Raw genomic sequence first — 22,993 nt, forward strand, 5'->3', positions numbered from 1 at the left:
CAACATATCACCACCGGTGGATCACACCTCTCAGATGTTTTTTCTCCAGTGCACTGTAACAAAAACGAAAACAGACATAACCAACAAAATACTACTAAAATAACACAAACTAGGGCCCGTTGCAGACATGTCCAAGCATAAAACTATCCCTCTCTCGCTTACGAGAAAGAACACAAGCCAAAGCTCACTGATAAAATCAAGCTAGCGCTAAACAAAACCAAACAATCAACCAGAAATTCACAGGAACATTTTGCTTCCTGCCGGGACAATATTGTGTGGGAATGAGAAGCTCAGGTGCCGTAACACCTTTTGTTCCTCCTTGAATTAAAACTCAATCACAGAAAATGCCGTACTCCGACCTAAAACTTACACTATTAATTCATCATTTTCACTCTGTGCCACTGTTCCTCATCAGGGCTGTGTGAAGCACAGCAAAGAATTCAGTCAAGGCCTTGAGCCATAAACAGACATCACGCACAGACATTGTTTTCAAAACCAAACTTTTTTAGACCTTATTCCTAAAATCTACATAAATGCCCTCTGGGTGACATATAACACATTCTAAGTATTTAATGGTAATCAATGGCTCCTCATAAAAATTATGCATTGGGATGTTTGTGTGCAGCATTTTGCATATCAGCATAAGCAAAGCATTCTTCATTGCATCAGCGTGTATGTGTGTGTGCGTGTGGATCACTCTTCATTGCACAAGCGTGTGCATGTGTATGTGTGTGCATCACTTCTCAGTGAATCAACATTCCTGTGTGTGTGTGTGTGTGTGTGTGTGTGTGTGTGTCTCATTTCTCACTCACTCAACGAGTGCACGTGTTCATGTGTGTATTTCACTTCATTCTGAATCTGTGTGTTTGGAGACGTGTGTGTGTTTGTGTGTGTGTGTGTGTGTGTGTGTGTTCATCACTTTCCTGTTCTGGTGTTCTGGGTAAACCACGGCCTGAAGCATGCCCTGGGGTCCTGCCCCCCCCTCCTTTTCAGTTTGTTTGCGACCATTGCTGCTGCTGCTGCTCAAAATTCAGTCCGTCCTGGTTCTGACCCCAATTGGGGCAGTCCTTTCTCCAGGGTCGATGTTCACCGCAGGTGAAACCTGCATCTTCTTCTGTGTTTTTGTCCATTCTGAGGTGCCTTCTGTCCTCAGTTACTCCTCTTGTCTCGGTCACGCCCTTTTTCGCCACCCGATCATCCGTGTTGGTCCATCACTGTCCTGCACAGTGTGAATGCAAAGCTATCAAGGTCAGCATTCTTTCGCTCGGCCTTACTTTTCATTCGGGCTTGGCGGGCGTCTCGTCACAGCTCTGTCAGCTGACGCAGTCTGGGAATTTTTCCCCCGTGTAGTGAAACGGGCCTTAGGTTTAGTGCTCTCCGTCTCGGCTGCATGAGATCACATTCCTGCAGGTCTGTTGACATTCTCAGGTCGTTGTTGTGGGTCCAGCTGTTGCAGCATTTGGTCAGTGTCACGTATGGGGGAGAGCAGGAGTCCAGTCAGCCTCGGCTTTCAGGGCCGGCAAAGCAGCCTGTAATTAAATATGTATAGAAAAAACAAAAACAAAACAAAACAAAAACAAACAAAAAACAAAAACAAACGAACAGGAAAATGTTGTTGTGTTGGCTGTGTTATTCAGAGGGGAGACAATGGGGCCAGGCCCTGTGTCAGCCTTCTCTCCCCCTTTTTTTGTTTTTTGTCTCCCGATATAATCAACTCCTAACCCACCAAGTTGACAGGACAACACCGGTATATGTTAAAATTCTTAAGATCATGTTTAAAAGCCCAAAAAAGGAACTTTCTTTCATTCAGTAATCACTTTTATTAATCAATCAACAGAAAACATGTCACAATTTGAATCTTTTAACCACTAAATTTGTTGTGTCTTGCCTGGTTGGTTAGACCAGTGTTCCTTTTTTTTTTTTAGTTAAATTGTTGTCCTGCAACCCAGAGGGTTTCTTTGTCAGTAATGTATAGACTTCATCATTTAAGTATGTTAATTTTTCTTTAACCTTGCTGGAAAATCTTCACGTGTTCATGAGTGTAAGCTGTTTCTTCATTGCGTGTATGTGCATTTGTATAAAAGCAGGTTAATTTTATCTTTTCTCAAACTAGGCGTTACCTTAAAAGGAGCCTTTCTCTCAGATTTCTCTGCTTGTGTGTGTTTTTGTTTCACCTTTTTGTTGTGATACTCCGGACGCCTTCCCAACCTCCACAAGTCCGTTGGCCCCAATTTTATGTGTTAAAACTTCTCTTAATTTCTCCTCTAATTCTCTCCTCGCTGCTGTCTTTTTCACAGCTGCTGATTCGTGCTGGGTGTGGTTCCCATTACCTATAATTTTGCTTCGGCCGCTGTGCTTGTGGGGGCAGTTGGTCCAGGTCCGCAGCTTCCTGTATTAACACACTAAGAGATTTATTTTAATTTCATTTTCATCACTTTTAAACCGATAAGCAGGCCACACGCCTACCTTGACAGCGTAAACTGTACGCCAGTCTCCCAACACATTCCTCTCTCTACTCCTCCATAATTCTCCACTGCACACCTCTTACTATCTCTCCTTTTTATTTTTATTACACCACAGAGTAATACACCCAATTATGCCCGTCTATCTCTATGTGGCTCCAAATTCCCTCTTTATTTTAATTTCACACTCGTCAGGGGACAGGCACACAACAATTTCAACCACTGAAACGAGGAATTCAACCTTTTTATATTTCTTTACTAATCTAGACTCAACGTTTGTTCGCAAAATGTGTCTTGTTCTAGTCCGGAATAAATGTGAACCCGTGATTACACGGCCGTTCCAGTGTTATTTCCGTAGCTATGCGGGGGCCCTCACCTCCCCAAGTCACCACCTCGGCACCCGGACGACGCCGGTCCTGGCCACGCGTCCACGGACAGGAGGGTCGCTACTCCTAGGGCAAAGTTCCACAGGTACACTAGGCATCAACCTTTGATCCTAAAATGTGTATTTGCTCTAATGTCCTCCTAATCAAACACATCAACCGTCACTGTCACTGTGTTCACGCTTCACACTCCACACAAAAACACACTCAGAGCGCGCCTCACTCACACTCTCACTCAGTGCGCGCTTTACCCACAAGACAGCACCCAGAGCGCGCCTCGCAGCTTCACACACACTCTCTCACCCAGAGCGCGCTTTCACACTCACCCACAACACTTTTCCTCAGCGGGAATTTTACACAGAAACCTCTGAGCTCAACTATTAGATCTTCTTAAAGCACACTGCACCATAGACCAAAATACCCCTTTCTCTGCGCTTATGACCGCCACCACGGGGCAAAGTCGCATCATAAAAGTGATGCTTGCATCCCCGAAGTTATACCTGACATCATAAACCAGGTGTTGCTATGTACTAAATTTTTACTTTGTATTATGACCGCAGCCCTTTATACTCGACTGACGCCACAAACCACCGTCAAAACCTCTATCAAATGTACTAAAACTAGCACCAACCACTACTGCACTTCACGGCTGCACCACCGGAACACGCCGTATCATAAACCAAACCTACGGACGTGTTTCGCTCTCGCGTTGCCAGCGTTCAACTGCACCGTGAAGCCAGCATCTGCTTTTCCTTAAATCAACTTCTATTTCATAGCCGGCAAAAGCCAGGACGTCACTGACACCATAAACAAAATAAACAAACCTCGACTTCAATGTACTGGACTAATGGCCGCGTCTTCAGAATAAATTCTAATGTATTATTGCTACAGAAGCCAGTATTAGACAAAATTAAATGTGGAAGGTAAAGTGGCTGCAACTAGTCCAACGTAGTATGTTATTAGTATCTCGGTAGAAGCAGTTTACTGCAACTAGTCCAACGTAGTATGTTATTAGTATCTCGGTAGAAGCAGTTTATTTAACACACTGGAATTCAGCCTCAACTTATGTTGTTAGTATCTTGCGCCAAAAACCAGACACCGACAAATTTACTGTGAAAATACATGTGACTCAGCGAACAGATTAATTTGGAAAGCCCAATATGCACATTTGGTATTTATAATACAACAGGCTGTGCTTACCTTTTTATTTTTGGACCGGTCCTCTGTTCACCTCGCCTCACGATCTCACCAAAGGTCAAATCTGCACCTCCTCAGCACACCAAAGATCCGGGTCACACGGCACCAAGTTGTTGAAATCTCCCAATTCTTTGAATCTTTGGGCTGAAGGAGGGACAATACTCGGTGTATAAATGCTCAATCAACAATCATTTATTTCCATACAATTCAACAATAAGAGCATTACAACGTCCGGACGGGAGAGATGCCTGCAGAGGTTCGACAGCATGTCTCAAAATGGTGACGGGTTGCTCAGCTTTTTATAGTCTCTAGTGGCCCCCAGCTAGTCGTAAAAGCCAAAACATCACATTTTTTCTCTGTTACAGCGCCTAAGTTATGACCTCGGCAGTTGTTTCTCTGCTTTCTGTAAGGTGGGGGTGTGGAATGTGGTCTATCTATCTCCCCTGTCTTTAGACACAGAGTCTCCTGCTTACAACCTTCTCTTCATGATTCAACACTTAAGCATGTCAAGAAAACAGTGTAACACATTCCCAGCAGATCAAGGATACAGAGTGATGCACATTTATCTAATGAACTAATATGTGAATATGTTCTGTTAACTCAAAAGTATAATGAGAACTAAACTACATACAGCTCACACACTCTATATTAAAGGGTATAATGTGATCTACAGCAGTATTCTAATTCAACTACTTTGATTACATATATAAGGTAACATATAATAACAGAATAATCTAATAGCATTCACAGGCAACCCAAATACTAGATCAATGGGAAGCCTTGGTTGTCTCCCAAACATCAGCACATAAGGCGAATAGCCCGTCACATCATTCTTGGTACAATTATATGCATGTACTAGAGGTTTCACATAGTCTTTCCAATGCAACTTCTCATTGTCCTTCAAGATACCAAGCATTTGGAGAAGTGTTCTGTTGAACCTCTCAACTGGATTGGCTCTGGGGTGGTACGGCGTTGTGTGTATCTTTTTCATGCCGATAATTTCGCAGAGTTCATTTATTGTTTTCGATTCGAAATCGGGGCCTTGATCACTTAAAAGTCTCTCTGGGACACCATAATGAACAATGAAGTTCTCCCAGAGGGCCTTTGCAACAGTGCGCGCTCGTTGGTTGGTGTAGGGACAGCTACTGCGAACTTAGTAAAGTGATCAGTTATAACTAATACATCCTTACTGTTAGACTGATCTGGCTCAATAGATAGATAATCTATACAGACCAGTTCAAGGGGCCTGCTTGTCTTGATGTTCATGAGGGGAGCTGCCCTCTCCGGCCTACACTTCCGGCGAACACACCGTTTACACGTGTTGATCATTTTTTCAACTGACGTCTGCATTTTTGGCCAGTAAAACCGAGTTCTGACCAGGTCAATAGTGCGGTCAGTTCCTAGGTGGCCCATGTTACTGTGGAGGTGTTGGAAGACTACTGGCCTCAACTCCTCGGGTAACACGAGTTGAAAGGAGATGTCTGGACTGGTTTGCCTCTTTTGGTAAAGAACTCCATTCTGCAGTTCAAGACGACTGAGCTCACGCAGTAACAAGGGAAGCTCAGGTAGTTCTGCTCTAAGACTGGGAGGTGGGGTCTGACCAGTTTCTAACAGAGTGACTATAGCATCGAGAGCTGGGTCTAGCCTCTGTTTCTGTCTGAGCTCATCCTCTGCCATAGGCGGGGGAAGAGGAGAACCATTCAACAGCTCTTCTGCAAAGCTATCAGGGACAGCTGTAGCATGTAAGGCTAAGGACTCAACTAAAGCCAAACCTGGGCAAGTGAATCCAGGCCTGCAGAATTAACTGAATGCCTTTCACAGATGGCCTGTACAACCTCCCTAGAAACCATTTCTTTGTCATCGCCACTGAGGTGAGTGAGGGCGAATTGCCGGATCCTTTCACTTTCCTTCTGTGAGACAGGATCATCACCTGGGCTACCATGGGGACGACGACACAGTGCATCCGCGTCTACGTTTTGTTTACCAGCCCTGTACTGGAGTTGGAATGAAAAAATAGACAAGGCTGAGAGCCAACGGTAACTCGTTGCATCCAGCTTCGCTGATGTTAGGATGTACGTTAACGGATTACTGTCTGTCACTACTGTGAATTCCGTACCATACAGGTAGTCGGAGAACTTTTCGGTGACAGCCCACTTAAGACCCAAGAACTCCAGCTTGTGGGCTGGATATCTCATCTCACTTCTTGAAAGTCCTCTGCTAGCAAAGGCTATGGCCCTCAACTGTCCATCCTGGAGTTGGTACAGAGCGCCACCAAGGCCAATGGTACTAGCATCAGTGTGGAGGATATATGGGAGTCTGGGGTCGGCAAAACCCAACACTGGGGCTGAGGTTAGCCTACCAATGACTTGTTCAAAAGCCTCTTGACACTTTTGAGTCCACCTGTCCCCAAATAGCTCTTTCGGGCTATGGTACATGGAGCTTTGTTGCTTCGTGGGTCTTTTCTTTCCTTTTCTCAATGGTGGGTAACCAGCGGTTAACTCATTCAACGGCCTTACAATATTAGAAAAACCCTGGATGAATCGCCGGTAGTACCCAGCAAAGCCCAAAAATGACCTTAACTCTTTAAGGTTGGTGGGGACGGGCCAACTCGTGAGGGCTTTGATCTTCTCTGCATCAGTCTCGACTCCACGCTCTGACACCACGTGGCCGAGATACTTAACAGAGGTTTGGAAAAATTTACACTTCTCGGGTGCTAATTTTAACCCAAACTCTTTCAACCGCAACAGGACCTTCTTCAGGCGTTGCTCGTGTTCTTCAAGAGATGATGAAAAGATGATGAGATCATCAATAAAGACAAGGACCTCCTTAAGATTCATCGGACCCATACACTGCTCCATGAGCCTTTGAAAAGTGGAGGGTGCGTTGGTGATCCCTTGGGGCATCCTATTGAATTCCCAAAATCCTAAGGGACATACGAAGGCTGTTTTCTGCTTGTCTGACTCTGACATTTCAATCTGATAATATCCCGACTTGAGATCCAGGACCGAGAACCATTTCGACCCTGCTAGAGCGGAAAAACCTTCTTCCAGATTCGGGAGTGCATATGCGTCTTTGATGGTTTGGAGGTTGTTGAAATCTCCCAATTCTTTTGATCTTTGGGCTGAAGGAAGGACAATACTCGGTGTATAAATGCTCAATCAACAATCATTTATTTCCATACAATTCAACACAAAGAGCATTAAGACGTCCGGACGGGAGAAATGCTGCCAGAGGGTCAGGCACATTTTTTTCAACATGGTGGCGATTTTCACAGACTTTTATAGCTTCTGACAGCCCCCACCTAGTCATAAAAGCTACATCTTCACATGTTTTTCTACTTCTTAGCGAGACTGGCTCCTGACTTTGGCTCCCTGTCTTCCTGCAAAGGTGGGGGTATAGAATGTAGTTTATCTCTTGTGCCCTAGACTCAGAGTCTCCTTTCTCTTCATGATTCAGCAATAAAACATGTCAAGAACACAGTGTGAGACATTCACAGCCAATCAAGGATACAGAGTGATGCACATTTATCTAATAAACTAATATGTGAATATGTTCTGTTAACTCAAGAGTATAATGAGAACTAGACTACATACACAGCACACCATCTAAACTAAAGGATAATATATGTCCTACAGCTGTTAACATAATTCAACTACATTGACTAGGATCATAAAATAACATATGTTTTACTCATAATCTTCACAAGGTTTAACCTCCGGTAGTCAATGCACAAGCGAACTGAACCATCTTTCTTTTTGACTACTACGATTGGGGAAGCGAATGGTGATTCAGATTCCCGTATCATTCCCGCGTCGAGCAGTTCCTGCAGGTGCTTCCTCACGGCCTCCACATCGTGTGGATGTATTGGTCGGGGTCTGGACTTGAATGGGGTTTCATCACTAAGCTTGATGTGATGTTGCACCTTCTCTGTGTGTCCAAAATCCAATGCATGCTGCGAAAACACTTCAGGCATTGAATTTAGCAACTTTGTGACACGATTTCTCCATTCATCAGGTAAGTCATTTCCAAAGTTGAAACTGATTTCTTCAGGTTGAGAAGAATTTCCTGAGTGGTCTGAAGAGTTTGACATCTTCTCTGTCTGTTCTTTACATATGACTCTGGTCACGGCATTAATGTCGGCTAGCACACGGCCTGACAGGACAACAATGTCGTGATCGGTTTCATTTTTCACTACAACCGGCAGTTTACAAGGCCGCTTGGCTGGCAGGTTGACAAGACCAGTTAACACAAGCAAACCACTGGGTAAGGGAAAATCTGATGATGATTCGACAACTGCACATTTCTCATTAATGGAGTTGGGAATGTACACCGAAGCTTCTAAAACTGCTGTCTGCCCTGCCGCCACCACGGCTTGCTTTTTACCCGTTAACTTTGCACACCCAAGGCTGCAATTGCTAGCGGCTTTTCGACGTACTCCAAGGATTTTGAGGAGCGTTCTGAAACCATGGGGGACGGGCTGAAAGTTCGCACTGGACTCATGGAAGTCAGCATAAAGGGCATCTAAGGTATTTGTACCTATCAAGATCTGCTCTACATAGAACGCGGAAGTGTTAGTGCAAGTAGTCCATTTCAGTAAAACGGAGCGAGTTTAAACAGTTGGCGTTCGAGAAACGGTAAATCTGTTAAATCCGACTGTTTTCTTCCAGTGTCGCTGCTTTCGGACTGACGAAATAAAGAAATGGTGAAAATATCTGTTCTGAAGGTGGAGAACCCATCGTGTCTCTGGGGTGCCATTTGGGGTCTCAGCGGCGATGTGGAGACTTCAGAACATTACAAAAAGCTACATTTTCAGATGAACCTCTTCTACCGCGACACCACGCAGGACGTGTGCACGCTAAAGCCTACGTCGTTGGAGGAAGGACGGGTGTATGTGGTGTACTGGGCGGTAAAGAAGTCGTGGTTTCGGGCCGTGGTGGAGTCGATCTTCGTGGACTCGGTTTCCTGTCAAGCTTGTTGCTTTCTGGTCGACCACGGAGAGAAAGTCGTCGTCCCCTCAGAGCAGATCCGGTTGGCAATGGAAAACTTCCTTCAGCTGCCTTTCTGGGTGCAAAAGTTCCACCTGGCGGGAATCAAACCAACAACCCTGCGAGTGTCTCTGCTTGAGGAGAAGGCAGAGCTCAAACCGTCAGCTCGGTGGGACAGCTCTGCCACGCTCTTCCTGCACAAGCTGCTGCAAGCATCGACCCTAAAGGAGGCCGTGCTGCTTGAACCTGAGTCAGACTCTACCCCTATCAAGCTTTACGTGACTGTTGGTGACATCAAGATCTGTGTGAATGACGACTTGGTGGCGAAGAGGTTTGCCTACTACAGCACAAAATCAGGCGACGGCCTGGAGGAGGGAGACCGACTTCCTGTGATGCTGTCCTACAGCATCTTAACCCAGAGCGTCTCCCCCAAGCCGACAGCACAAACCCAACCGCCTCCCGATCAGCAGAGTCTGGTTGAAGCTGGGGGGGCAGCTGATTGGCTTACAGCTCCTTCCCTGCTTCCTCAGATTGTACAACACAAGCTGGTGAAGGCTGGAGGTGAACATCGGTCAGTGGTCACAAAACAACAGCTGTCTCCAAACAGCCAGTCAGGGAGCGGCTCAGACGCAGCTGAGAGCAGCTCGTCAGACGACGCAGACTCGTCTCTGGCTGCAGCCCTCACAAAAAACCATCAGCTGTTCAGGTTTCTACAGTTTATGAAGCCGGGCAGCAGTTCCGAGCTGGCAGCTCCCCAGGAAGCTGAGGTGTTGCCTCTGATGAGTGAGAAACCAGGAGCTGAGAATCTTCAGAGCTGTCAGGCTGAATCTTTGGTGGATGAAGAGGCAAGCAGCTCCAGCACATCTGTCGCCTCGGCTCCAGCAGAGGAGACCCAGCGCAGTGAGAAGGACTGGGCCTGTACACGCCTGTTGGAGTTGTTGAATCCACAGGCTCTGAACCCCGATCCTGACGCCCAAGACGCTGTGGTTTCTCCCCTCGACCCCTGCCGGAGTGGGATTCTGGTGCACGCTACCTTCCCAGCAGAGCCGTGGATCAGTGTGAATGACCCCGCCATCGCAGACACCCTCTGCTGGGTAAACAAGAATACGCCCTAAGTTTGTCATCAGGATCTTTAACATGCTAGGAAACGAGAGTTTAGTGACCTGAACATTCAGGTGTAATTGTAAATGTTGTGAAAGTGGTTTCGTTATTAACAACACAGCATCAGATTCAATTTCAAATTTGAAATGTTCTCAGAAATGGTTCAGAAATACAAATAAAGTTGTTGTTAATTTAAAAAAAAAAAAAAAAAAAAAAAAAAAAAAAAAAAAAAGATCTGCTCTCGCACCTCGGCTCGCAGAGGGGGGATAACTAATGCTAGGGTATTAACACTAATATCCGAACCCACAAAGTTCTTGGGAAAGGTGATTGAGAGTTCCACATAACCTAGATAAGGGACAGATTGGCCGTTTGCACACTCTACGTCTAGGAGATCGCCCAACGGGTTTATAGGCAAGTCTGAGAGATGCTTCTCATAAAAACTCTGAGGCACGGTTGTCACTTGTGACCCTGTATCAAGAAGACAGTTCGTTTCTCTGCCAGCGATGTTGACAGTAGCAGAAGTTTTGGTTCCGACCAAACCCTTTGGGAGGTGTATAGACGGCGCTTTTGACTGAACTTCCTTTGAAAAGGCATGTTGTGGCTTGGGACGAGAATTGTCTCCGGCAGCCCCCACTTGTCCCACACTGGAGGCTGGGATTAGTTTAAAGGCGGCTCCTCACTGGCCCTAGTTGATGCTTCCCAACTAGATTGCCTTTCTTTCAGCTGTTTTCTCTTCGTGGCCACTAAGGATGGATTTGGTTCGTTTTCACATGATGAGGCAATATGACCGTCCTCACCACAGTGAAAGCAGTACCAAGGACGCGGCTTTGCGTTGGCTTTTGCAAAGTTCTGTGTGGTCGAAGCCTTCCTTTTCGTGGGGTAGACTTCGACTTTGGCATTAACTGTGTGGCACTTTGACTTTGAGTGCTTGGGCTGATTTTGCTTTTGGCTTTCTATTTTCCAACTGTTAAGTTGTGCACTCAAATCAGCAATTTGTTTCTTTAACACATCGAGGTCAGACTCACAGCTACTTGCTGTTTGTACATTTGACATGGCCCAGTGCTTTGGATTACTAGGGCCAGGTTTGCTCTGACCAAGATGTTGTCTCATACGACGGACTTTTGAGGCTTGCTTGTCCTCTTCCGTGCGTAGAAGCAAGAGTAGCTCAGAGAACAAAGGTGGGCTCTCTTTTCTTTGTCCTAGCTGGAGGTCACTGATGAGACTGTCCTCCCAACAGCCACGAAGAAATTGCTTTAACAATTGCTTGTCAAAATCCGACACATCGACACCTCCTCGTCGCATTGCTTTGGTCAAACAGACATGTAACCTTTGCAAATAGGCTGATGGTCTTTCTCCTTCATTCTGTAGTGTGTTCATGAATCGCGCATAGAGCTCGTCGCCATCTTCGACGGCTCCAAACGCAGAATCGAGTACTCTCAGGTACTCAGAGGGTCTAGCATTTGGACCTAAATGCTTAGTGGTGTCTGTGGCAGGCGACAGAAGACTGTCAAGTATCCTCTGTGTGCAGTTCAAGTCAGAAACGGCTGGATCACTCATGAGGACTTCAACACTTGTGCGCCAGGCGTCGTAATCAGCTTCACTGTTAGGGCGGGGAATGCGCCCAGAGAAAGCTCTAATCCTACTCGGCATGGGCGAGTGTGAAGAAACTTCACTACTGCGCACCACATGTTCAACTACCACCCGCCGGACATTGGGCGGGTTAAGCTCAAGTGTGGGATGGAACTGGGTCGGTGAGTCAAGATCGATCAGGTTTTGATTTAAGATTGGAATCGAATCCGTAGACTGTGAGAAATCGGCAGCAGGTTGGCTGGGGGAATGGTCACCCTGTGCATGCAACCTTGTCTCGCCTCTGTTAACAGGGGGAGAAACTGTAGGCTGAGAGGATAGAGGGGGCGCGTTTAAGTTAGCTAGCCCCTCTTTGGGCATGTTTTCTAGCGAGTGGCCACTAAGATTGGCCATTTCAGACAGTTGTCTCATGTATGCTCTGGTGACATTCCTTGCATTTGCTGCATACACCTCAGTTAAACTCCTAATCTCAAACGTGACTTCAGGCTGAGCAGAACTTTGGATAGTCTGTGGCAAAAGGGGATTCAAAGTATCCATTGCACTGGCATGATTGAACTCAGCTATCATCTGCCTGTGAAATTCAGAATGCGGATCATCTATACGGATGTGGCGGCTAACTGAACCGTTTTTCCCCAGGTAAATAGCTACTTCTTCATCGAGGTCGCTGTTAGTAAGCCCTTTTATGATTACTGCGTTAGGGATTTTAATTGCATATAAATGTTAACACTTACTTGCATTTTCACAGATTTCATTACAATTAGCAACAGTTAATCAGCTGGAGGGTTATTTCCAACCGCTCACACTCACTTTTGTTCACATTTATGGAATGTACAGAGTCCGTGAACCCAAGTCCTTATAACAACCCACCCGCGAGTCCAGAGGGATGTATGTGAAGAAGGGGGACTACTAGTACAAAATGGCGTGATGTGTTTCTGTTTTGTTGCATCTGGCCTACCACACTCTGATGTGCAGGACAGAACAAAGTCAATTGGTCCTTCAACGCCATCAATTTCAGGATCCGTTGGAATGCACCAGGAAGATACAAACCAAAGAAACAAAAAAACAAAACCAAACAACAACAAAAAAACTTGACCTGTCAACGACAGTGTCATGGGACATATTAAGTTCCTCATAAAATCACAATTCACACATTCGCTTCAACTACTGGGTTTCAGTAAATTGAACAAAGTTTCCTACAGAACATTCCTAAACAATTATCATTAAACACTGGAAAATTTTACTTGCAAGGCATTCATGAAACACCGATAAATAATGAACAAGTAAAATACTTTGCTCACCGATCTCAGAATTAGAAAGACGGAGCAGCGCGAGATGGCGCACGACCGATGAAATGGCGTCGTCTCTAACTCCCGACCTTTCTCGACTAAGCAATGTAAAAAGAACCAGCTAATTACTCGTCTTAGCAATATACAAACAATAAAATAGTTTTAGTAAACGGTGAATGCTAACTCTCCGCTTATATTACTCTTTTTCATACCTTGTCTCAATAATTCGCCGTGTCTCGTTTCCTCACTAGCTTGCTCATGGAAGGTTTGCTAGCGAAAAAGAGAGAAGAGAAAAATCTGTGTCCTCCTAGGCAGGGGCGGCAGGCGGAGCCTGTACCACGTTTCAGCAGCTCATTGGCCTAGAGTAACACGTGTCTAAACCAGAACAGTTAACTCCTTAACTGCTGCACCTATGGTTTATTCATTATAAATGAAGTGTGCTGCTTAGATTAATGATTCTTTTCTCATTCTGGCATATTTTATCTAAGCCATACTCAAATGTGGGTTACATACACAACACGGGGCGGTTCAATTACAAACACAAGTCTAACTTAAGTTTCACACTGTTTTTTGTTAGAAAACAATCACATTGTTACATGCTTAATTTACACAAAATGTCAGAAATCTGCACTGTCGTGAACATAAATTTAATCTATTTTTTCATGATTTGTTGGATTAACCCACTGAGGTCTGAAATACAACCGGTCTTTTTTTTACTCCTTTAGAGTTTACGTTTGTATTTCACCCTCAAATTGTTTTTTATTTTTTCCCCCTTGCCTTCTTTGGTATCATTCTTTTCAGCAAGCAACTTAATTTAGTTGTTTTTTCACTGACATACTGCATTAGTATTACTGATCTGAAATCACACAAAGAACTTAAAATCCTGGTAGTATTTTTTTTTTTTATTGTACAAAAACACACAGACATGTTGAGTAATTTTTTATAACTTGAAATGCAAATATAAATTGTACATTTTGTAATAATATAATTTATCTAAAAATGCAACCAATACATCTGCCGGGTTTTTTTTAATTTTATTTTGTACAACAACTTAAAAATATTACTAAAACTAAAATGAGAGAACAATCAGGTGTCACAAATTATGTGTGCCAGTAAAAAAAATGTTTTCCCACCAAAAGACAGAGGAGAACACCACAAAGATAAACCAGCAGGCTTGACAACAGGAGATGTATCACTCCACTGGTTTTCTACTTAGTGAGAGTGTTTACATTGCAAATGTGCCTTTGTGACATTCATTAGTGCCCTCACTGACACACAAAACAAAACGACTACACAACAGAACGACTACACAAGACAACACAACACACTAATTATGTAGCCGCTAAACTGGTGGACCTAAATCTTCACCACCACGTCTGTATACATACAAGCAGAAAGGGGAGTGAGTGGGTCAGCGCTCAGAGCACAGAAATTTAGCTGGCTTCAAACACACCATTTATTTTCAGGATAAAACACGGTCAGAACCCCAAATACAAGCTAAAATCCCCGTATACAATAAAAATAGTGTTTACAACCCGCTAAAAACCCGGCCGGCAGGAATGATTAAACACTAAAAACACAAAGCTAAATGAATGTTTTTCCCTATGCTAAAAACTCCCCCCCCAAATTCTCCTGAGCTGAAAGAGACAGGAGAGGAACTCCTCTTCCGGGATGGGGAATCTCGCCAGCAGAAGACCAGGGAGGAGGCTCCTATCTCCACCTGACTGTGCGCGATCGTGCAGTCCAGCCACTCTCCACACCCGCGCACGGCCTCCCTCGTAGCTCCGCCCTGAAACAACAGACACGGGCCAGCAACGTTGTCGGCGCAGCCGCTGTTACCCTTCCCCGGCAAAGCTACGCCTAGCGCCCAACAGTGGGAAAGCGATACTCACAGATGCAGGCAGAGGCGTACCCCTGCCCTACTGTGGATTTCACGCGTCGCCTCCCACGGTCGCTATTCTGTCCGTCGGGACTGGATCGCCGGGTTATGCTGGCCGATCGCCGAATGTCTCGTGGCGCCCCACAGTCAGGCCGGAGGTCCTTCTTTTCATATGCTGGCTTGCACACGTTTTGTTTCCAGCTCTTCACTTTTCGTGTGTCTCTCTTTCAGTCTTTGCGCTCACTATCTCCCTTAAGTCAGTTTGGCGGCTGATAGGCCACCTCGGGGAACGCCCCCACCTCACAGGTGCCTACAATTGTCCGCTTAATCCACAGTGGAATAAAAAAAAGCATATTGTTCAATCAACACTAAACACACACTATAAATATGGGGATAAAATCATGCAATAGGAATATCAATAAACAAACATGCAATATCACTATTACAATAAAATCATGCAAATAAAATCGACACTATGTACCAACACAGTCTGATCCAAAACAAAATATAAAAACACAATTTTCCACTGTGTGACAAGTATACACGCCACACTAAACGTCACAAATCTCCCACATCTAAAAACTCTCTCTCTCACTCGCTCGCTCTGTCTCGCTGCCATTACTGTCACTCCCAAAACTTTCCCCTCTTCCTAAACAACCAAATACCACATGTTGATTTTTTTTTTTTTAATTGGTTGACCAATCACCAATCACTTCAAATCCTGTCTCCCCCCCACCCTGGACCCCCACCAATTCGCATACCGCCAGAACAGGAGCACAGAGGATGCAGTCTCCATCGCAATGCACTCTGTCCTCTCACACCTGGACAACAACAACACCTACGCCAGAATGCTGTTTATAGACTTCAGTTCAGCAGTCAATACAATCCACCCCTCACAACTCATCAGGAAACTGACAGACCTGGGCATCAGTTCCCTCATCTGCAAATGGTTAATGGACTTCCTGACCAACCGCCCCCAACATGTCCGGCTGGATAACCGATGCTCATCTACAATCACAATGAACACCGGTGTACCACAAGGCTGTGTGATGAGCCCTTTCCTCTACTCCCTCTTCACCCACGACTGCAGACCTGCTGATGGTTCCAACACCATCATTAAGTTTGCAGATGACACCACGGTGATTGGCCTCATCAGTGACAACAATGAGGCCGCCTACAGGGAGGAGGTGGATCGTCTGGCTGAGTGGTGGGACAGGAACAACCTGCTGCTTAACACCGAGAAGACCAAGGAGCTCATCGTGGACTACAGGAGGAATGCTGACCCACATCCACCCATCCACATTAAGGGGACAGCTGTGGAGCGTGTGAGCAGCTTCAAGTTCCTGGGAGTCCACATCTCCGAGGATCTCATCTGGACAACCAACTGCTCCAAGCTGGTCAAGAAGGCTCACCAGCGCCTCTTCTTCTTGTGGACTCTGAGGAAGAACCACCTGTCCTCAGACTTCTATCGCTGCACCATCCTGACCAACTGTATAACAGTTTGGTACAGGAACTGCTCTGCCTCAGACTGGAAGGCGTTGCAGAGGGTTGTGAAAACTGCCGGAGCACCACTTCCTGCCATAAAAGACATCTACAGGAAGCGGTGTCTGAAAAGGGCTGGGAAAATCATCAAAGACCCCAGTCACCCATCACAGGGACTCTTCACCCTCCTGCCCTCTGGGAGGCGCTACAGGAGCCTCCGGACTAAGACCACCAGGTACCGGAACAGCTTCTTCCCCACAGCTGTCAGACTCCTGAACTCTGCCTCCTGACATCTGACCCACGTTAACACATGGACTGGACATACACACACCCACAATGGACAACTGTACCCTCATACACACAATAATAACATGGACTGAACCACCACTCACACAGCTTTTATTTTCAAACACAACAAAGTGTAACAGCCAACATACTGGACACTGTTCTGCTGAACAACAAACAATTATATTGCCATCACTGTTATAATCTTACAATGAAACAAAGTCTCAGATTTAATTATTCTTAATTAGAATATTATTAATTATTATTAATGATTAATTATTATTAATTATTCTGAAAATAAGTTGCAGTATCTCATTTAAACAACACATTTGTTTTTCATTCCAACACAGGAGCTGGAATGTTGTAATATTTTAAGGATGCTTGTTTCCAGTCCAGGCATTACTGCCTGAATGACTATCATGGATCGAGGTGATCCAAATGTAAGTGCAAAAGAAAGTCTTTAACTTCCCTTAAGTACAGTGGCAGTGGATGTGGGTTGGAGATGCAATGAGCTTGAACCTGCAGGCGACCATCTTCACTGACCACACCATCTGTGACGGAGGACTCATCTCTCCTGGTGTCCTGCAAGCAAACAATCATATTTTTTGGAACATGAACTTAATTGCTTTCTTAAAACATTTTTTCTGCATTTGGTATAAAACAGACTCCAATTTAGACAATCTCAGGCCCCCTCCCCAACGGAGAGGTGACATTGAATGTCCCAATTGTCAGTCTGGATAGCCCTGACCACCACCCAACACACAATAATGTCATGAAAGCATCATTTTAAAAAGGGCTATGCAAACATGGCCAATAACTTTTATTCTAATGATGTGTAAAATGATTTGGGCACAAAACAAATTTTGCTGTTAGAAAATTTGCAGACTATATACAGTGTAGACCCTCTAAACTAAGTTTGGGGGATGTGATCTTTCAAAGATTTCAGACCAAACTGTTGTTGTTTGTTTACTTACACAGCATGTCTTGTAGAAATAACTGGAGTCACCAGCAACAGCATAGTGCAGTCTTATCTCAAGTCTAATAACAGAAGACAGGAAAAGATCAGTGAAGAAACAACTTCCCCAAAGCAAAGCACAAATAAAAAAATAAGTAAAACAGGCTGATCTAAAGTATGATTAAAGTTCAGCCTGATTAATATAAATGTTACTGACAGTTGCTAATATATTGGAAAACCAAAATACTTACTGATGTCTTTCTGTCCAACAACAGGAGTGCTGGTCCCGAGCCTCAAAGACAGTAAGAAGCAAGCAGAGGGAGAAAAAACAGAAAATTTTTAGAAGCTGATTTGATCCTTAATGGCTGTGTAATCACTATAACTTACAACACAGAAGGTCCATGTAGACCCCATAAAAACACCATATACTACTGTGTCTGAATGTGTAGTATTGGCACTGTCAGTTTATGCCTGAAGAGATATGTGTTTAAGAAAAGACCACCTAATTTAAATATAATCATTACATGCTTGTTAAAAGTTAACTTCCAATATATAAAGTTTCTAATAAGCAAAATGACCAGATCTAACATATGGCAGGGTTTATATGTAAGTATAATGTTTCTTATGATTCAACTGTGGAATTTAACTTGATTATTTAGAAGGACAACCTATATTACTTTATTCTCAAGTACAAAGCCAACCTAGACTTTAACCATTTAACAGGCCACTAATCTGGATTATAGCTTTCACCACACAACTTGTTTTTAAACACATTTTTTTAACAAAATAAATACTATTGTTATTGTTATTATTATTTAAAATGTAATTAAACAGAAAAGTCGTTAAATATAAAAGCAGTTTGCTTATGTTGTTAAAGAAAGGCTAGATTTGACATTAATAGATGCCACAGATGTTCAAAAGCTGCCACAAAGCATTAAAAAATTGCAAATATGTAATCTGAAAATAACCTGAAAATATCTTTAGAGTTTATTTTGTGACGCAGAAAAAGTAGCCATTGCCACATTTGAGTTTTGGATTAAATGCATTCTGGGATATTTAGCTGTACCAAGTCCACACAAGTCACCACCGATACATGCGCCATAAAACCGGAGGAGCAAAAACACATCCCGGAATTTTTCTCGTTCTCTGCTTCATGTGTACTTTCAATTGGAACAGTACTTGGTCTCCATATCACAAGTCCACAAGTAGCATACACAGGCTCCAACCCGTTCTGATTCACAAAATAAACTTTTAAGATATTTCAGGCGAGAATGTAGCTGTGCAATGCTCAAATATCTACTTAATTTATCAAAATATCACATATTTGCAAAAGTGCTTCGATGTTTTTAGAGAGCTCTGTTATCCACCAGTGCGATAGCTGATCGGGAGGTCAAGGCTCGATAGAGCCAACGAGCACAGCTAACTCCTGGCATATCGTTTTCAACCCCCTGCTGTGTTTTGCTACTCAGGATAAACATACACACATATATATATATCCGTCATGGTTTGTACACGTGGAGGCTCAGTTCGCCCTTCGCGGCATCTCAGCTGACGACACGAAGTATCACCATGTGGTGGCCTCGCTCGACCCGCTGGCCACCCGTCGCGCGATGGCGCTCCTCTGGGACCCACCCGCCCAAGGGAAATACGCCTCCCTCAAAGAGCTGCTTCTTCGGCGCTATGCCCTCTCCGACGCTGAACGAGCCGAAAAGCTCCTCAACCTGTCAGGCTTGGGTGGCGGTACCGCGCTCGAGCTCATGGAGAACATGCTATAGTTGCTCGGGCAGGATGACGGTGGTTTCCTCTTCGCCCACCATTTCCTCCGCCAACTACCGGCCGCCGTGAGAGCTGTCCTCGCGAACTCTCCGCTTCTGCCTGCGAAGGATTATCGCTCCCCGGTTGAAGAAGCGGATTGCATTCTCCTGGCTAGCCGCACTTTCGACGTTCACGCCCTGGCTACGGACACGCCGGCGGCACCTTCCACGCCTCCACCTGCCTCCCCCGGAGCATCCGCCCCCTTGCTGATGGCAGGGATTGCTACACGCCGGCACCGTGGAAAGAGCATCTGTTTCTACCATCAGCGTTTTGGCGACAGTGCGCGTCGCTGCCTGCCGCCTTGCACTTTCACAGCCCAGGGAAACGGACCCGCCAGAGTTTCCATCGCTGTCTGTCCCTAATTTCTCTAGCACGGTAACGAAGCATGGGGTTGAGCATTATATTCCCACGGTCGGGCCCCCGGTGTGCGCGTGTGCGCGCCGCCTCGACCCCGCGAAACTGTCTGTTGCTCGGGAAGAGTTTGCAGCCATGGAGCGCCTTGGCATTGTACAGCGTTCGGACAGTGCATGGGCCTCTCCGCTTCACATGGTGCCCAAATCGGACGGTCGGTGGCAGTCATGCGGAGATTTCCGCCGTTTAAATAATGCCACGGAGAATGACCGTTACCTCATCCCCCACATTCAGGATTTTTCTGCCAATCTCGCCGGAACGTTGATTTTTTCTGAAATTGACTTGGTGCGGGGGTATCACCAGGTTCCCGTGCGCGCCGAAGACGTTCCTAAAACCGCTGTCATTACCCCCTTCGGCTTGTTCGAGTTTTTGTGCATGCCATTTGGCCTGAAAGGTACCGCTCAGACCTTTCAGCGGCTGATGGACTCCGTTTTGCATGGGCTGCCGTTCGTTTTTGTTTATCTGGACGATATATTGGTGGCCAGCTGCTCAGCGAGCCAGCACGAGTCCCATCTGCGCCAGGTTTTCCAGCGTTTGGCAGTGCACAGCCTGATCATCAACCCTTCCAAGTGCCAGTTTGGGTTGCCTGTTCTGGATTTCCTCGGGCACCGCATTTCCGCTGAAGGTGTGGTTCCGTTGCCCGACAGAGTCCAGGCCGTTTCGGCTTTCCCGCGTCCCACGTCGGTTAAAGCGTTGCAGGAGTTCTTGGGGATGATAAATTTTTACAACCGCTTTCTCCCCAGAGCTGCCCACTTGCTACAGCTACTCTATGCTGCCTTAAAAGGTAAAACAGCCAATGATCCGGTTGACTGGCTGCCGGAACGCGTCCGTGCGTTTTCCGCAGCAAAGTCTGCGCTGGCTGACGCCGCCCTGCTGGCCCACCCGCTTCCGTCGGCGGAGATTGCGTTGACCACCGACTCAAATAAATTTAGTTGATCAGCGTTTATACATCAAAAGTACTGGTAACTTACTTAAATTGAGTTCTAATAACAAATTGATTAAAAATTGAGTTCAGCCTACTTAATATTTTTAATTAAACACAATATTAAATACGATATTTTACAGCAGGGATGGGTATCGAAACCCGGTTCTTGCACCATTAAACCTAATGTCTGAGTAAAGGACCAACCAATCACACAACTGGCTCCGCCCTGTCTCTCTTGATTGACAGACAAAGTCATTCTGCTGAAAAGTCGCATTATGAAATAAATAGACAAAACGGGAATTTTGAAGTAAAGACTGACTTTGAAAAAAGGGCATTTTGGAATAAAAACGGCTGGAAATAAATAAAATGCCTCAGCAATAATCTCTGTTATTGGGAAAAATAATGACCATGAAATAATATTTCAAATTAATAAGTAAATTTATATAGCAGAATGCTATATATTTCACAATAATGAGCATTTTTTTCAAAATGTCTTCCATTATTTCACAATTTCATTCTCACATTACATATCTGTGTCTTATTTATTCAATTGTTATTTATTTCATCATGACCTATTTATTTATTTAATTTTGAACACTTTGGAGTTCCATACAGGGCAACTTGCAATACTTGCAAAGTAGATATTTCATTTAAGGGAGGAAAAACTACGAATATGCAAAAGCATTTGCTCACAAAACACGCGACGACCTTAAATGAATGTCATGTTTTTGATTCCGCTCCGGACAAGTGAATCTCAACCCAGCAGCAGTGGTAACGTTTGCACGTCCTCTCCCGTTAATGTGGCAGGTAAATAATCAACTAACAGTGCATATTATGTTAGCGCGATCTGCCTTATTACAAAACCTGCCATTACTGTGCATTGAGGTGACCATGATGAGAGAGACAGACAGAGTCTGGCTCAGATGCTGGCAGTTCTCGCTGCAGTCTACCGGTAGCGTCTCCTTTCAGGCCAGGATAGACGAATGTCACAGAGCAGTGACTGAGTTTATGGTAAAAGGCTTGCACCTATTTGCCACAGCAGATGCCCCCGATTTACGATAAGTGAATGTGTTTAATTGTAGGCAGGGACATTACTGGATATTCTTGTGGAATTGCTACAGAATAATTTATGTTATACTTTGTTATTGCTGCAGAAGAATATTTATTTTATTATTTTACATTTACATTTTTTTTCGTGGGGACCCTGTGACCCATTGATTTCTTAAGATCTCACTGTTGGGTTTGTAAGGCAATGTTACTCCTAAATTTCTATCTTGTTTAAAGAGAAGATATAAAACAAAGTTCTAAGCTAATCGACCTTAGTGTTCTCCTTTTTAAAAAATAAGAATCGATAAGAGAATCAATAAAGTATTATATCGTTAAACAGAATCGAAAATGAAATCGGAATCGTGAAAATCTTTTCAATACCCATCCCTACCAGTCAGCCTCCACTCCGTGTACTTTAAATCTTATCACTCCCATTTTCCCCTGAAGACACTGAATGGATGGGTGGATGGATGGACAGCATAATTGTTTATATGAAATTTGCAGTGTTTTTTGGTATTAGTGTAATATTGCAGCTAGCTTGTCTATCTTGAGATCTGTTCTATAGCAAATGCAAGAAAAAATGTTTTAAGAAAGCAAATAAGTTGGTATTCTAAAGAATATGATTGTTTTCTTGCAGGATGCCAGGAGGTGGTGTGGTCACCTGCAGGTTCAAGGTCATTGTATTCCGAACCCAGATCCACTGGGTTGTGACAAAGGAAAGTTGCAACAATGCTAAAGACTTTCTTCAGGCCATTGCATTTGGATTCGGACAGTAATGCCAGGACTGGAAGCAAACCATCCTTAAAATAAACAACATTTCAAGCTTCTGTGTTTGAATGCAAAACAAATGTGTTGTTTGAGCTAAAGACCCCACTTGTGGCTCAATGATAAATTAATTTGTGGCAGGGAGGTGTGGTCATTGGCTCCACTGCAGAGGAGGGGTGGTGCATCGGGCTTGAGGGGCAGTGTCAGAGAGGCTGAGGTCCAGGTGAAGGGAATTAGCCTGATGAACTCTGCCCTGCCATTATAATCCAATGGCATTGCATGAGGGTACTGATAAAACTCTGGAGCGAATAATGGCCTGATTTTATTGGTCTTGCATCTGAGCGGATGTGCGCCGACGGTGCGCGTACTGCCTGGATTGTCAGCTGGTTTACCAGCCAGCCATCCCAAAAGTACCTTTTCATGAGAAA

At 44.7% G+C, this 22,993-nt stretch overlaps 2 protein-coding genes and 1 long non-coding RNA gene across 3 annotated transcripts in view; 1 reads left to right on the forward strand and 2 right to left on the reverse strand.

The window, feature by feature from the left end:
- Nucleotides 1-22,993, forward strand: part of LOC309719662 (uncharacterized protein) — a 206,192-nt gene that overhangs the window by 58,164 nt on the left and 125,035 nt on the right. The window lies entirely within an intron of this gene.
- On the reverse strand, nt 10,127-13,452 carry LOC309719667 (zinc finger CCHC domain-containing protein 12-like). The gene is made up of 3 exons (XM_082555967.1): nt 13,214-13,452; nt 13,014-13,099; nt 10,127-12,808 (listed from the first exon to the last, which is right to left on the reverse strand). Exon 3 carries the CDS (start codon nt 12,280-12,282, stop codon nt 10,786-10,788), a length of 1,497 nt encoding a protein of 498 aa, XP_082412093.1. The 5' UTR covers nt 12,283-12,808; nt 13,014-13,099; nt 13,214-13,452; the 3' UTR covers nt 10,127-10,785.
- Nucleotides 17,105-17,916, reverse strand: LOC309719676. Its single transcript, XR_014280292.1, has 3 exons — nt 17,854-17,916; nt 17,622-17,685; nt 17,105-17,229 (listed from the first exon to the last, which is right to left on the reverse strand). It is a non-coding gene; the product is annotated as an uncharacterized lncRNA (long non-coding RNA).

This window comes from Aulonocara stuartgranti (genome assembly GCF_965226115.1).
Source record: "Aulonocara stuartgranti genome assembly, chromosome: 12".
NCBI classification, from domain to species: domain Eukaryota; kingdom Metazoa; phylum Chordata; class Actinopteri; order Cichliformes; family Cichlidae; genus Aulonocara; species Aulonocara stuartgranti.

Bases quoted from the DNA above. Each gene is read 5' to 3' on its own strand.
- LOC309719667 (XM_082555967.1), bottom strand. From the start codon at position 12,282: ATGATAGCTGAGTTCAATCATGCCAGTGCAATGGATACTTTGAATCCC.